Source organism: Chelonia mydas, chromosome 6 (assembly GCF_015237465.2).
Source record: "Chelonia mydas isolate rCheMyd1 chromosome 6, rCheMyd1.pri.v2, whole genome shotgun sequence".
NCBI lineage: Eukaryota > Metazoa > Chordata > Testudines > Cheloniidae > Chelonia > Chelonia mydas.
Genome location: NC_051246.2, coordinates 130,627,126 through 130,643,025, shown reverse-complemented (window position 1 = coordinate 130,643,025; position 15,900 = coordinate 130,627,126). Strand labels below are relative to the sequence as shown.

General features: G+C 45.5%; 1 protein-coding gene across 5 annotated transcripts in view; it reads left to right on the top strand.

The window, feature by feature from the left end:
- FANCM (FA complementation group M) overlaps positions 1–15,900 on the top strand; it is a 182,316-nt gene that overhangs the window by 141,343 nt on the left and 25,073 nt on the right. For 3 of the 5 annotated variants that reach the window (XM_043549768.1, XM_037901395.2, XM_043549767.1), the window contains 5 exons: positions 615–721; positions 1,992–2,564; positions 3,436–3,820; positions 5,234–5,525; positions 9,593–12,698. In XM_043549768.1, coding sequence (XP_043405703.1) covers positions 615–721; positions 1,992–2,564; positions 3,436–3,820; positions 5,234–5,525; positions 9,593–9,728 — 1,493 coding nt within the window. In that variant the 3' untranslated portion in view covers positions 9,729–12,698. Of the gene's footprint in view, positions 1–614; positions 722–1,991; positions 2,565–3,435; positions 3,821–5,233; positions 5,526–9,592; positions 12,699–15,900 lie in introns of those variants that run through there. The other 2 variants (XM_037901396.2, XM_037901397.2) reach the window with 2 other exon arrangements.

Genomic DNA, 15,900 nt, shown 5'->3' with positions numbered 1-15,900 from the left:
CATATGGGATCAGACTAATGGTCCATCTAGCCCAGTAGCCTGTCTTCCCACAATGGCAAATACCAGGCTCTTCAGAGGGAATGAACAGAACTGGCAATCATTGAGTGATCCATTCCCAGTCGTCCACTCCCAGCTCCCGGCAAACACAAGCTAGGGAGCATAGGGTTGTATCCCTGACCATTCTGGCTAATAGCCATTGGTGGACCTGTCCTCCAGGAACCTATCTAGTTCTTTTTTGGACCCTTTTATAGTTTTGGCCTTCACAACATCCCCTGGCAACAAGTTCCACAGAGTGACTGCGTTGTGTGAGGAAGTACTTCCTTTTGTTAGTTTTAAACCTGCTGCCTATTCATTTTATTGTGTGACTCCTAGTTCACTGTTGATAGAAGACTGGGTAGGTCCAGTCTTCTATTTTTCCAAGAGCATGTGGGGATTTTGTAGGAGACTCTTGAGTCTTTATCAAGTCAGGAAAAATTTGAAGAGCTTGTTTTGCTATGGAATATTACTTTGGGCAATACCTTTATGGAAATGTTTATTTTGTTGGTGGAAAACCATTGTGTAATTAAACACTTAATAAAATGTTGTGTGTCTCTGTTTTCATAATTTTTATTCAGATTCTGAGATGGAAGGAGTTTATCTAAAATCTGTGCGTAGCCCAGCTCTCGGCAACAGGTATAAAATGGTGCATAAAGGATTCAATAGTATGGCAGTTTTCTCACAGGTATGAAGTGAAATGACTCTGCTTTCCTCAAGAAATGTAACCTATTTAAGGCTGTATTTCTGTTTAATCTTTCTTTCAGGTTTGTTTGCAACCCAGAGTTCCTAAATAGTTCTTTCTAGCAAAAACCCAGTTTATGATTTTGTTATTCATTATAAAAGAGACCAGAATGCATACACTGATAGACATGCATGCATCTGTACTTTTATACTACTCTTTTTTCCATCAGAGAGAGGCCATTACCTAATTTGAAGTTAAATGGTTTGGTTTTCAATATTTAGTCGTCTTTCATTTATTGAACAATGCAAAATGGACAATGGCATTAATTATTGCCGGTGGCCTCTTTGTAGTCAATATAGTGTCGTACATTGTCCTCATCACGGCAGTAATACTGATTTTATAGGTGGAAATCTCAATTTTTTTGCTATTTACAAATGAAAAATCAAACTAGCATGGTAATTAAGCTGGTCTCCTACACTTGCATGCAGATAAATTCCACAAAGCATAAACAATGCACACAGGGGCTGCAGAATCTGTGGAGAAGGTACTTTTTTTCTGAATCTGCCACTGCTGTGGCGTATATGTAACCTGTGAAGCTTATGTTCCGAACTTGACCGCACTCTGGAATTTAATTTTGCATTTCCCAAATCTTTGTGCATTGAGATGATTTGTGCAGAGTAGATAGCTTGTTTTGAAAACAAATCTAGCAAAATGCCTGTCTTATTATTGTAAAATCTGTTGTATAGGCCTAGTGGAAGCCATTTTGCATGTGTTGTGGAATTTGCATTGTATACATAGTAGAATGTGAGTTGTGTGTCATCAGCATTGTTTAATGTAAAAAATTGTAGAATTTTGTCTTTTGGGTACAAGTTTGAGGTTGTAGAATGAATGAAATTACAAAAGAATAAATATTTGTAATCTGAAATATTTAGCTATAACACATACTGAAAACTGAAATTAGGATTGCTTGTTTAAAATGCAGTCTCAGAACTATTAGCCAGTAAATCTCATTTAATTTCTCCTGTTATGTTAGTCATATTCACTATAAATATTTTCTAGTGACAAATGATGGGCCTGAGCCTGCAATACTTGCACGTTTCCCATTTACTCCCTGGGGAATCACACGCATGTGGGGGCTGTAGGATTGGGCACTGGAAGTAGCTCAAATATTAGGTACCTGTTTTGCGTTCAGCAGTTTGCATAAAATGGATAAATGAGCACACCACTTACGTATAGTGCAAAGCCAAAGTGATCGTGTTCTAATTCCTTCCAGATTCCTGAGCAAGATGAGGCTTACTTAGCAGATAGTTTCTGTGTCGAAGAGGAGGAAGAGGAAAATCTCAGGAAAAGTGACGCTAGTGAAGAAGAGGAAGTGTGTGTCAATTTTGACCTTGTAATGGATGAGCGCTCTGCTAGTGGAAGAAAACAATACTTCACTCGCCGCAGAGTAAAATTAAACCAGGCCAAGACAGAACAGAATTGCGCAGTTCCGTTAACAAAGAAAAGGTCCCGAATTATTGTTCTTGATGATTCTAGTGGGGATGAAACAAATGTCAGTAATCAGAGGCCAGTAAAAACAGCTTCTCCCAGAACAGACTACAGCCATGCTCACATACCCAAGTCATTGCTTTCAGACTCTCCTGGACAGCCTAAAGCTCCTGCTAGAAAGAACTCTATTCATCAGCCCCTGGAGAACAAGGATCAGAGACTAATTAACCTGAAGGCTTCAGTGTCTGAAGTGCTGGACTTTCAGCCAGAAAGTAGGGGCAGAGGCAGGCTGTCTTCGCTGGCTATTGCCAACAATGATTCGCTGAGAAGGGATGGGGATTTTCAGGCAAAACTCAAGGTGGGTATTATTTCAAAGGCATAAGAGTGCCATTTCACTTCACATGTATTTGTAGAGTGCCTTGCAAACCGGGGCCCCGGCCCCGAGCGATTAAGTACTTGTGCTGCTGTAAATACAGGTGATAATAATGGCTGTGAATCTGGTGCCATTCGAGAGAAAGTTGAAGGGACGGTGCAACGGAGTACTAGGGGAGTGGCCATATCTCCTTATCACTCACCAAGTGGAGCTTTGCTGCATGCTTTGTGCATTTGATGGTCAAGGTCAAGATGTTGGGAACTGACAGAATTTTCAGTTAACAGTCATTGAGGAACATGACCATATTTCCAATAATGGGGAGCTTCGGATAGTTTGGGGTCAAATAACCAGGGTTCTGTTATAATTTCTGTATTTATAATTCCTGTAATAGGTTTGTACCCTTGGTCCAAAATCAAACCCTGGGTGGTCTAAAATTTGGCTCCTAAATCTTTGTGTAGGCACCCAAATCAAAGCAGCCTGATTGTCAAAGGTGCTGAGCACCTGCGGTGCCGATGGCATCAGTAGTATTGGTGAGTGCTGATTACTTGTGAAGTTCAGGCCACTCGTCTGGTACCTGCATGCAGAGCTGGGAGCCTCGCTTTAGGCAGACAGATTTGAAATGTTGACCTTGAAGCTTAAGTCTCTGTGGTACAGAAAAGTTACAAACAAGATAAAAGTGAATTTCTCATTAAAAGATGCAACTGAATGATTTCTGAGAGAATGCCAGGATGAGCGTGAAACGAAACTTGATGCTGCTAAGCCTTTATATTTAAATCTACATTCTTAGGGAGTGCCATCCTTTTGCTCCATATTGCCATTGCAAACGTGGTGTAGTGTGTGCTTTTTCTGTTTGCAGGTGGAAGGTTCTTCAAACAACCTCTGTGCAAACACTTCAGATACATGGTGCTCTGGTTCCAAGGGAAATTCTGCTGCTGCACCACCTGTTTCAGCTGGTCTTCTGGAGAGAGATGCCTCCCTTTGCATTCTGGTCGACAGTCGTGAGATCTCCTCTGGATCAGAAATAATTTCCTCCCTGAAAGCGGTTCATGGAGTAAAGGTGCAGGTTTGCTCTCTCGGAGGCTGTGATTACATTGTGAGCAATCGAATGGCCGTGGAAAGGAGAACTCAGTCAGAACTGCTGAACAGTATGAACAGGAACAAAGTTACACAACGGATTCAGCATTTGCAGAGCATGTTCGAGAGGATATGTGTGATTGTGGAAAAGGACAGGATTAAAGCAGGTTAGCTAGTATTCACGCTGCTGCTGTGACTGGCAAAATTAATAGTTACTGCATTGGCTTTATATATTACTGGAATCAGTGAAATTTTAAGAACATTTGTTTTAGAACCTTTGTGAGGTCTTATGGAAATAAAGCCAGAAACCCATCGCTACAAGCTGAGCAATATAATTTGCTGTATATTGAAAGGTTTTATAAATGGATGTAAAGTTATTTGCAAAATCAAACATAGTGATCCCTATTTTATTTATTCATAACAATGCTAGTCCCTGAAGCAGCCAAAAGCCAGCTTTGCCCAGTGAGATGAAGGCAATTTACCTTCTCTTATTTGTTTAGCTGAAAATATTTTTTGAAGTAGTGCTGTAAAGGTAAACTCCAATGTTCCCTCAAAACAGCGTACTGTATATTTTTAAACTAAAGCGTACTTAGCATTAAGACAGCAACTTGTTCCATCAAAATTGCCATGTTGCTGCCAATAGACTTTTAGTATCTAACAGATTATGTAGACAATGGCCTTGCTTTGAAATCAGAGAGAGAAGTAGGAGACTCTGTACAGCAGCTGTAGGTATTAAATTATTGAAACCAAATGTTTTTGTAAATGTAGCTTTGTTTTATGTGAAGTATAAATGCTTAAAACTGTAACCCCCAGTGCTCCTGATCCCTGCCCCTGTGTAACAAACCGGCAGAGGACTATGGGATTGATGCAAGTTTTGAACATGGACGCTGAGAGTGAAGTGCTTAAATTCTATACAGTCACAAAAATAAGTGTCTTGACTTATGTAAAGGTGCCTCACTATCCCACTGCTGATGCTGTTGCACACATTGTTCATTCCTGTAACATCCTGTCCTCTTTCCCTCGTTCCATTGTTTCCAGAATGCTGCTGCTTTCCTCCTTTTCCTTCCCCATTACTCCATCCGTGTAACTTATCTGCTCAAGTTTCTTCATTGGCTACTCATTTCTCACCACTTCATGTTAAAGCGCCTAGTCCCTACCTTCATGGCCCTATATAATCTCTCCTCATCTTTGGCTCTTCCTTCTCCTCCACTGCTTGCCCCTGTGCTCCTCCCAGTCCCTCATGTTAACTGCTCTTCATCTATTTTGCATTTTCAACCTAGAATTTTGTCATCTAGCCCTTGTGTTTGGTACGGCTTCCTACTTCTTTTCTGCCACGATTTCTCTTTTCCTCTTCCAAGAAACCAGCCTTCTCCCCAATCCTCTCTTTATTTGAGTAGTTTTCCCTCATCTCATCATCTTATATAGTGAGTTCTCTAAAACAATCTTATTGTTTGTAAAGTAACTTACAAAGTTGTGGTCATGATTATTGATGTATATTCCTTCTTAACAATCCCAGATTTAAAAAGAATTCAATCTCTGTGAAAACTCTGATTCTGAACTTTTCTATTTTAAATATGCAGGAGAGACTTCAAGATTATTCCAAAGGACCAAGTACTATGACGCCATGCTGTCAGCCTTAATCCGGGCTGGAATCCGAATCCTTTTCAGCTCTTGCCAAGAGGAATCTGCCCATTTGCTGAAAGATCTGGCTCTGGTAGAACAGAGAAAGAACGTTGCTATTCATGTACCAACAGAAGTGACAGGGGCCAAACAAGAAGCTCTCCGGTTCTATCTGAGTATTCCCAACATCAGCTACGTAGCTGCACTGAACATGTGCCATGGCTTTGATTCTGTGAAGAAGATGGCTAACAGGTAATGGCAGGGTAGATTGCATTGCAAATACCTCAGGATTCATTTTACAGGGAAAAGTGAATTTGGCAGAGGTGATCCTTTCACCTCCCTCTGTGCCTTTGCTTTTCATGCCACTTCCTTGGCCCTCTCACACAGGATCTCTTGCCAGGGCAGGAATCGGCTAGAGTGGCTTGGGGTAGCAGTCTCTGCCACAGCACTGCTCATAATAAAGTTACCCGAACACAGGGTTTCTCAAATGCAGCCATCGTGGCCGCATGTGGCCACCAGGGGCTTTTCTTGCGGCCACAGCCTCCTGGGCAGTGATTGGGAGGGGAGGGGCAAGGGGAGAGAAGCAGTGACTCCTCCCCTAGGCCACCAGCAGAGGTTGGACCCTGCCCCCCTCTGGAGCCAGAAACGCTGGAGGAGCAGGCAGTCGGTGTGAGTCCCCACCTTCCTGGGGACGGTGGGGCTCAGGCTTCCGGCTGCAGCCCTGGGATGGGAGGCAGCAGGCTCCGGCCATGGAGTGGCAGACCGTGGCCTCAGGGCTTCGGCCCAGACCTGGGCTTCGGGCGCTGACCCCAGGCTCCTCGCTCCCTATTGCCCCTGGACCCTGCTGACCCTCTACCCACCTCCCTATCCAGGGCTTAATTTGTCCCTCAGCATGCGAGGGCTGAGTAGATTTGCTGTGAAACGTGATATTTTTATGTTAGTATCAATTTTCACTGCCTCCCAGCTAGCTAGAAGACTGCGTCTGTGAAAAATGATATTGAAAAATGATAACAAACATACAAATATCACGTTTCACAGCAGCAGTCACTTTCCATAGTCCGTCAGAACCGGAGAGCTGCTTGTTTGGCCCCTTTCACCTCTGTTGGCATAGGAACAGCAACATTCTTTCTCTGTTCTAGCAGAGCAGACTGCGACCCCGAGCCGCGCGAGCCATTTACTAACTCGCAGAGCAGACTGCGACCCCGAGCCACGCGAGCCATTTACTAACTCGCAGAGCAGACTGCGACCCCGAGCCGCGCGAGCCATTTACTAACTAGCAGAGCAGACTGCGACCCCGAGCCACGCGAGCCATTTACTAACTAGCAGAGCAGACTGCGACCCCGAGCCACGCGAGCCATTTACTAACTCGCAGAGCAGACTGCGACCCCGAGCCGCGCGAGCCATTTACTAACTCGCAGAGCAGACTGCGACCCCGAGCCGCGCGAGCCATTTACTAACTCGCAGAGCAGACTGCGACCCCGAGCCGCGCGAGCCATTTACTAACTCGCAGAGCAGACTGCGACCCCGAGCCACGCGAGCCATTTACTAACTAGCAGAGCAGACTGCGACCCCGAGCCACGCGAGCCATTTACTAACTAGCAGAGCAGACTGCGACCCCGAGCCGCGCGAGCCATTTACTAACTAGCAGAGCAGACTGCGACCCCGAGCCGCGCGAGCCATTTACTAACTAGCAGAGCAGACTGCGACCCCGAGCCGCGCGAGCCATTTACTAACTCGCAGAGCAGACTGCGACCCCGAGCCACGCGAGCCATTTACTAACTAGCAGAGCAGACTGCGACCCCGAGCCACGCGAGCCATTTACTAACTAGCAGAGCAGACTGCGACCCCGAGCCACGCGAGCCATTTACTAACTAGCAGAGCAGACTGCGACCCCGAGCCACGCGAGCCATTTACTAACTAGCAGAGCAGACTGCGACCCCGAGCCGCGCGAGCCATTTACTAACTAGCAGAGCAGACTGCGACCCCGAGCCGCGCGAGCCATTTACTAACTAGCAGAGCAGACTGCGACCCCGAGCCGCGCGAGCCATTTACTAACTAGCAGAGCAGACTGCGACCCCGAGCCGCGCGAGCCATTTACTAACTAGCAGAGCAGACTGCGACCCCGAGCCGCGCGAGCCATTTACTAACTAGCAGAGCAGACTGCGACCCCGAGCCGCGCGAGCCATTTACTAACTAGCAGAGCAGACTGCGACCCCGAGCCGCGCGAGCCATTTACTAACTAGCAGAGCAGACTGCGACCCCGAGCCGCGCGAGCCATTTACTAACTAGCAGAGCAGACTGCGACCCCGAGCCACGCGAGCCATTTACTAACTAGCAGAGCAGACTGCGACCCCGAGCCGCGCGAGCCATTTACTAACTCGCAGAGCAGACTGCGACCCCGAGCCGCGCGAGCCATTTACTAACTCGCAGAGCAGACTGCGACCCCGAGCCACGCGAGCCATTTACTAACTAGCAGAGCAGACTGCGACCCCGAGCCGCGCGAGCCATTTACTAACTAGCAGAGCAGACTGCGACCCCGAGCCGCGCGAGCCATTTACTAACTCGCAGAGCAGACTGCGACCCCGAGCCGCGCGAGCCATTTACTAACTCGCAGAGCAGACTGCGACCCCGAGCCGCGCGAGCCATTTACTAACTAGCAGAGCAGACTGCGACCCCGAGCCGCGCGAGCCATTTACTAACTAGCAGAGCAGACTGCGACCCCGAGCCACGCGAGCCATTTACTAACTAGCAGAGCAGACTGCGACCCCGAGCCGCGCGAGCCATTTACTAACTAGCAGAGCAGACTGCGACCCCGAGCCGCGCGAGCCATTTACTAACTAGCAGAGCAGACTGCGACCCCGAGCCGCGCGAGCCATTTACTAACTCGCAGAGCAGACTGCGACCCCGAGCCACGCGAGCCATTTACTAACTAGCAGAGCAGACTGCGACCCCGAGCCGCGCGAGCCATTTACTAACTAGCAGAGCAGACTGCGACCCCGAGCCGCGCGAGCCATTTACTAACTCGCAGAGCAGACTGCGACCCCGAGCCGCGCGAGCCATTTACTAACTCGCAGAGCAGACTGCGACCCCGAGCCGCGCGAGCCATTTACTAACTAGCAGAGCAGACTGCGACCCCGAGCCGCGCGAGCCATTTACTAACTCGCAGAGCAGACTGCGACCCCGAGCCGCGCGAGCCATTTACTAACTAGCAGAGCAGACTGCGACCCCGAGCCGCGCGAGCCATTTACTAACTCGCAGAGCAGACTGCGACCCCGAGCCGCGCGAGCCATTTACTAACTCGCAGAGCAGACTGCGACCCCGAGCCGCGCGAGCCATTTACTAACTAGCAGAGCAGACTGCGACCCCGAGCCGCGCGAGCCATTTACTAACTCGCAGAGCAGACTGCGACCCCGAGCCACGCGAGCCATTTACTAACTAGCAGAGCAGACTGCGACCCCGAGCCGCGCGAGCCATTTACTAACTCGCAGAGCAGACTGCGACCCCGAGCCACGCGAGCCATTTACTAACTAGCAGAGCAGACTGCGACCCCGAGCCGCGCGAGCCATTTACTAACTAGCAGAGCAGACTGCGACCCCGAGCCACGCGAGCCATTTACTAACTAGCAAGTCTAAAACAAAACAGAAACCAAAAAAGCAAAAGAAACAACAATAAAAGACAAGAACATGCAAAGCACCTTATTTTTGTGTCTATTCTGTTGAGGTCCAGTAAAGAACAGTACATTATTTTGATTGAGTTTGAAAAAGAAACCTTACATAAATAAATTACAGTGATTTGGGTGTGTATCTGTGCATATTTATTTGTTTTTCCTAAAGTTAATTAAGTATTTTAGGAAAAAATTGTCAGAGCAGCCACCAATAAGTGTCGGTGGCCACACTTTGAGGCTATCAAAAAATGTGTTGAGAAACCCTGTGCTTTCCTTCCTTCACTGCTTCCAGGTGTCTCCCCCCAGCACTGCTCTCTAGGCTTCCTGCTAATCTTCCCTTCCTAGCTCTGGAATGTGACATAAGCCCCCTTCCTCAGCCCTGCCTTTGCTCTCACCTCATTGTGTCCCAAGTTGTTCTCTGCTTTGGGCTGGCCTCCTCTGATGGCGGGGAGTTCCCTCAAGTCCCAGTGAGAGAATACTATGAAAAGTTCCCTGGCATCTCTGGGCCCTCACTTTACTTGTAACAGATACCTGTAGCAGATTTAACAAGCACCTGTTTCGTTTGTCCCAATTGGCTTTTCCCCTACTGTGGAACCTAGCTGGAACCCAAAGAGCAGCATCTGAAATATCCTCGTTTGTGTAATGTCTTTTGCAGCTGCCCGAAGGACATAGCCACTTGTGCCCAAGTGAGTCAGCAGAAGGCTGAAGAGATCTACCGCTATATCCATTCTGGCTTTGACTTGCAAATGCTGCCTGAAAAACTTCACACCAAAGGGAAGAGTAACACGTAACAGCAACACACTGAGAGAAACACAAGTCTGGACTCTGGAACTTTGAGGCAATTTATTTTTAATCAATGCACTTTATTATTGTTACATATGATTCACTGTAAAATATGTAAATAAATCGTTGCACAAAAAGTATATTTCTTTATAGGTGGGAGAGGGGATGTTGAGTTGTGCTGCTGTGACAGAATGAGACAGTATCTATGATGTTGGTACTTGGGGGAAGCATTTGCTGGACCAGGTCCACTCTGGCCATCCCTCTCTCTCTCTCTCAACAATTTTTGGAAGAACAGATCTGTCTTGCATGGTAACCTATGTGGCTCTGTCCTTCTCTAGTGGCTGGTCCATACATAGGAACGTATGAGTCTACTTCTGCCTCTGAGCTACAGAACCACGCTTCTTTAATTTGGGCAGTAAAACTTCGTGTTTTGCAAGGGGCATGACATTACATCTCAGCCCCTCCACTACAGTAACGAGATGGTACTGCTTTATATTTTTTCATAGCTAGATGTTACTTGAAAGGTGTTACTATATGTATGCCAAATATGGGCAGGGATCATGTCATTCAAACTTTCCCTGGCAGATGTCCATCATGTGGGCAAGCTGATCATTGTGTAAAGATGCCAAAATGATTTCCAGAGCCATCTGAATTCTCCCTGTCTCTTACTAATAATACTTACAGCTTATTATGACATCAGGGTTACAGCATTGTTACAGCTGAACTGGTTAATAATGGAGGCCTAAATAGCTTGTCTAAATGAAGCAAGGTTGTCAGCTGAGTGGTAGTACACATGGCTCCTCTTGTCCAGAGAATGTAGGATTAACATACTGGTCAGGAATTCTAGCTACTTGTCCACATAGAATGGTCTGGAACCACAGCTGGACAGTGGGATTCCACAGGTAGACTAAAGCTGGGGCCGTTGCTTTGCTGGGTTATGGAAAGATAGTAAGCTCCCCACCAAACTGATCCTTCCACATCTAGTACATCTTCAAACTGAGTTCTCACATCAGGAGTAAAAACTTTAGTGGCTCATTGTACCCAATGGCTTTCCGCTCTTGAAACATTGTTCAAATGCAGAAACATGATGTAAAAAGTTTCGATATTCCAGTGCTGATCCATTTGTCGTTTTGTTCTTCGGCAATATGTATCCAGGAACCGTTTGATTCAATGATACACATCGATGTTAGGGAGCTTATTCCTTCACCCACTTACTTCCCTGGTCCTTCTCGCATGAACAGAGAGCAACAATACCCGAAGTCCAAAGCTGCAGACAATTCAATGTTTATTGGGGTGAACTTCCAGCAAGCATGATTCCAGTTTCCTTCCTTAGTGTCCCCCTTCCCAGCTCTGACACCACAGAGCTTTACCTGTGTCCCTGTTCCCATTCCCTGCCTTAGCAAAACATGATTCCAATTTCCCCCCAGCCCCATTCCCTGTTCCCATTCCCACCCCCTTAGCAAAACATGATTCCAATTTCCCCACCCCCATTCCCTGTTCCCATCCCCCCCACACACTTCCTGATTGACTGCAGACTATACAGTAAAACTTGAGTTCTGCTTAGCTATACCTTAACCAATCATTTTCCTGAAATTTAACTAACCAATCCTAACATATTGTAACATGATTATGTAACCAATTATATCCCACCACCTTAATTAGTTTACACACAGCAAAATTAATTATACAGCAGACAGGAACAATCACAGAACCAGACAGAGATTATACAGACAAACAATAGCAAAGTGGGAACTATAATGACAAAACAATACAGAAGTGAGGATTTCACATTCTAGCTATTGATAAGTGAGTTCTTGCCAGACAGGATGCTATCAAACTAAGTTTCCTTTTACATTTTCTAGACACTTCCCTTTCTCTGGAGGCGACAGGCACTATCAGGACAGGATTGTATTCCTAACAGCCCAATAGCACCTTATTTCAGTGTGACTAGTTTGGAATGGTAGGAGGTGACCGGTCGCTTCCCAGCTTATGGCTGCCTCTGCTGCTTAGCCAGAGGCCTTAGCCTAAGAATAGGGCCTCAGACTGTCACAGTGAGAGAAGGCCCTTACACTGGCAGACAGTGATTTTGATTCTTTCTTTTATACCTCTAACTAGCCAAGTGATAAGAATACACCTAAATTCTTAGAGTTTGGCCTTTACAGACAGGCCTGAATATCTATATCCTAACAACCAGTAGGGCCAGTGTTTTCTGGCAATGAAAACGGAGTAATTTTGGGTATGTTAATACAAAAAAAATGCTAGAGGCAGCTATGTTGGAGAGATGGGGGACAGATGTTGGGCACAGAGGCCTCTACCCTAGAGCCAGCTGTGTGCAGAGGAGGACAGATGCTGGGCACAGGGGTACAGCCAGGCCAGTTGTTTGTGGGGGAGAGGGGCGAGGTGCTGTGGACGTTGCCGAGAGCAGGTGCGAACACCTTCCACTCTGCGGCATAGTGAGAGAGCTCAGCATCCTGCTGCCAAGTGCCTTGCCCATCCAGGGGGAGCTCCATGGTGGTTTTGCCAAGCCCAGTCTTGTGTGAGGAAGGGAGAAGCTGGCGGTGAGTCGGAATATCAGCCAGGGCCCAGCCTCTGCCCTGGGAATGAATCAGGTGTGTCTGGGGAAAAATCTGAAGGGGGGAGGGGAGGGAATGTGACCCTATATGCCCCACCCACCCTGAATTGCAATTCCAGAAATGAAGAATCATTTTGGAAAAAAACATAGCAATAGCTGCAATTTCTGTAAAACACCAGCCCTCACGCCAGGCAACCACGCTCAGCATGTTGCTGCCACCTTGTGGAAACCGGTGGGGGGGGGAATCTATTGGTAGATGTCTTCCCTTGCTTAATATTAGGAGGATGAGTGAAGATAAAGATTTTTAAGAAAGATTCTGCTAATGATATCTTAGTGAAAGCCTTCCTGTTTCTTTTCCACAGCAACCAGAGTTTGATTTCAGAAAGACAATTGTATGGATTTTAAGGTAAGCAACAAAAGTAGAAATCCTTGTTGATGAGTGATTATTTCTAACACATGGTATTGAAGGCCCGGTTGGCCTTTCTAAAACCCATTTGTTCATCCCAGGCCCTGCTGGGCTGCAGAACAAGTTACAGTGAAGTGTGGTTAATAGTGGAGGTCTCCATAAGCATTGTGGTTTGCATTTAGTTCTCATAACATAGATCTGATGTTTAGTTACACTGATTCATGTTTAAATTTTAGAAAATGGCTCTACCCCATTGCAGTAAAATCTCCTGGTAGGTTCTTTTAAATGGCATAGCTTATTGTTAGGGCCCTACCAAATTCATACTCCGATTTGGTCAATTTCACGATCATAGGATTTTAAAATCTATAAATGCCATGATTTGATATTTAAATCTGAAATGTCATGGTGTTGTAACTGTAGGGGTCCTGACCCACAGGGTTTGCAGGGAGGGGAGGCACGAGGTGATTGGAAGGAGGGATGGGGTATCGCCAACCTTACTTCTGCACTGCTGCTGGCAGCAGCGCTGGCTTCGGAGCTGGGCAGCTGGAGAGCGGCAGCTGCTGGCCGGGAGCCCCGCTCTGAAGGCAGAGCCGCCGCCAGCCGCAGCGCAGAAGTAAGGATGGCCTGGTCTGGTATTGCCCGTAGGGCTGTCAGGTGATTAGAAAAATTAATCAATCATGCTGTTAAACCAAAATAGAATACCATTTATTTAAATAGTTTTGGATGTTTTCTTTTTTCAAATATATTGATTTCAATTACAACACAGAATACAAAGTGTCCAGTGCTTGCTTTATTTTTATTACAATTTGCACTGTAAAATGGTAAACAAAAAATAGTATTTTTCAGTTCACCTCATACAATACCATAATGCACTCTCTTTATGGTGAAAGTGCAACTTACAAAGGTAGATTTTTTTTGTTACGTAACTGCACTCAAAAACAAAATGTAAAACTTTAGAGCCTACAAGTCCATTCAGTCGTAATTCTTGTTCAGCCAATCATTAAACAAGTTTGTTTACATTTACAGGAGATAATGCTGCCGGCTTCTTACTTACAATGTCACCTGAAAGTGAGAACAGGTGTTCTCACATGGCACTGTTGAAGCCGGTGTCACAAGATATTTATGTGCCAGATGCATTAAAGATTCGTATGTCCCTTCGTGCTTCAACCACCATTCCAGGGGACATGCATCCATGCTGATGACGGTTCTGCTCAATAACAATCAAAAGCAGTGCAGACCAATGCATGTTCACTTTCATCATCTGAGTCAGGTGCCACCAGCAGAAGGTTGATTTTCTTTTTTGGTCATTTGAGTTCTGTAGTTTCCGCATTGGAGTGTTGTTCTTTTAAGACTTCTGAAAGCGTGCTCCACACCTCATCCCTTTCAGATTCTTAAACCTTGGATTGAGTGCAGTAGCTATCTTTAGAAATCTCACATTGGTACCTTCTTTGCTTTTTGTCAGCTCTGCTGTGAAAGTGTTCTGAAAACGAACAACACGTGCCGGGTTATCATCCGGGACTGCTATAACATGAAATATATGGCAGAATGCGGGTAAAACAGAGCAGGAGACATTGCACTCATTGGAAGAGAATTGTCACAAATTTAATTAACAGGTTATTTTTTTAACGAGTGGCATCAGCATGGAAGCATGTCCTCTGGAATGGTGGCCGAAGCATGAAGGGGCATACGAAAATTTAGCATATCTGGCACGTAAATACCTTGCAATGCCAGCTACAGAAGTGCCATGCAAATGCCTGTTCTCACTTTCAGGTGACATTGTAAATAAGCCAGCAGCATTATCTTCTGTAAATGTAAACAAACTTGTTTGTCTGAGTGAATGAGTGGACTTGTAGGCGCTAAAGTTTTACATTGTTATGTAACGGCACTCAAAAACAAAACAAAGAAAATCTACATTCGTAAACTGCACTTTCACGATAGAGATTACACTACAGTACTTGTATGAGGTGAATTAAATACTATTTCTTTTATCATTTTACAGTGCAAATATTTGTAATTAAAATAATCAAAAGTGAGCACTGTACATTTTGTAGTCTATGTTGTAATTGAAATCAATATATTTGAAAATGCAGAAAAATGTCCAAAAATATTGAATAAATTTTGATTGGTATTCTATTGTTTAATGATATGATTCAACATGATTATTTTTTAGACTTAACTGCAATTAGTCAACAGCCCTAATTGTTATCCTTCCTTTTCTGCTGCTGCCTGTAGATCTGAGCCCTCACTAGCAGCTGCCACTCTCCAGCAGCACAGAAGTAAGGGTGGCGTGGTATTGCCACCCTTACTTCTGCACTGCTGCTGGCAGGGCGTTGTCTTCAGAATTGGGGGCCTGGCTAGCAGCTGCTGCTCTCCGCCACCCACCTCTGAAGGCAGGTCAGAAGGTTGGCAATACCGTGACCCCCTTACAAAAACCTTGCAACCCCCAGCAAACCACTTTTGGATAGGGCCCCTCAGTTTGTGAAACACTGGTCTTCTCCATGAAATGAGTATAGTATAGGGTAAAAGTACACAAAAGACCAGATTTCAGTCTGTGATGTGTTTTTCATGACCCTACTTAGTTTGCTCCTAAGCTCTTCACTCTCCTTTCAAAAAGGAACAAAGCTTTAACTGCTACCATGGAAGGTAAAGTGTATAGAACTATGTAACTCTTTCCCATAGAGATTGTGTAGAAAACTAGAAAGTTTGAACAGCTGTTTCGGGGTGGGGGAGGAAATGTGTGCTAAATCAAGAGGAAAGATGGTGGTGAGCCCTAAACCCATATTTAGGGTTCCCAGAGCATACTTAGCAGTGGTTCACAGTCAAGCTGGAAAGGCATATATTGAGTGGGGTCCTGCCTGGATCTGTTTTGGGTCTGCTTCTGTTCAATATCTTCCTCAGTGATTTAGATAATGGCATAGTGTGTACGCTTATAAAGTTTGCAGACCATACCAAGCTGGGAAGGGTTGCAAGTGCTTTGGAGGGTAGGATTAAAATTCAAAATGATCTGAAGTAAATAGGATGAAATTCAATACGAAAAAATGCCAAGTATTCCACTTAGGAAGAAACAATCAGTTGCACACATACAAAATGGGAAATGACTGCAGCAGAAAGGAATCTGGGGGTCATACTAGATCACAAGCAAACATCATTCTGGGATATATTAGCAGGAGTATTGTAAGCAAGACATGAGAAGAAATTCTTC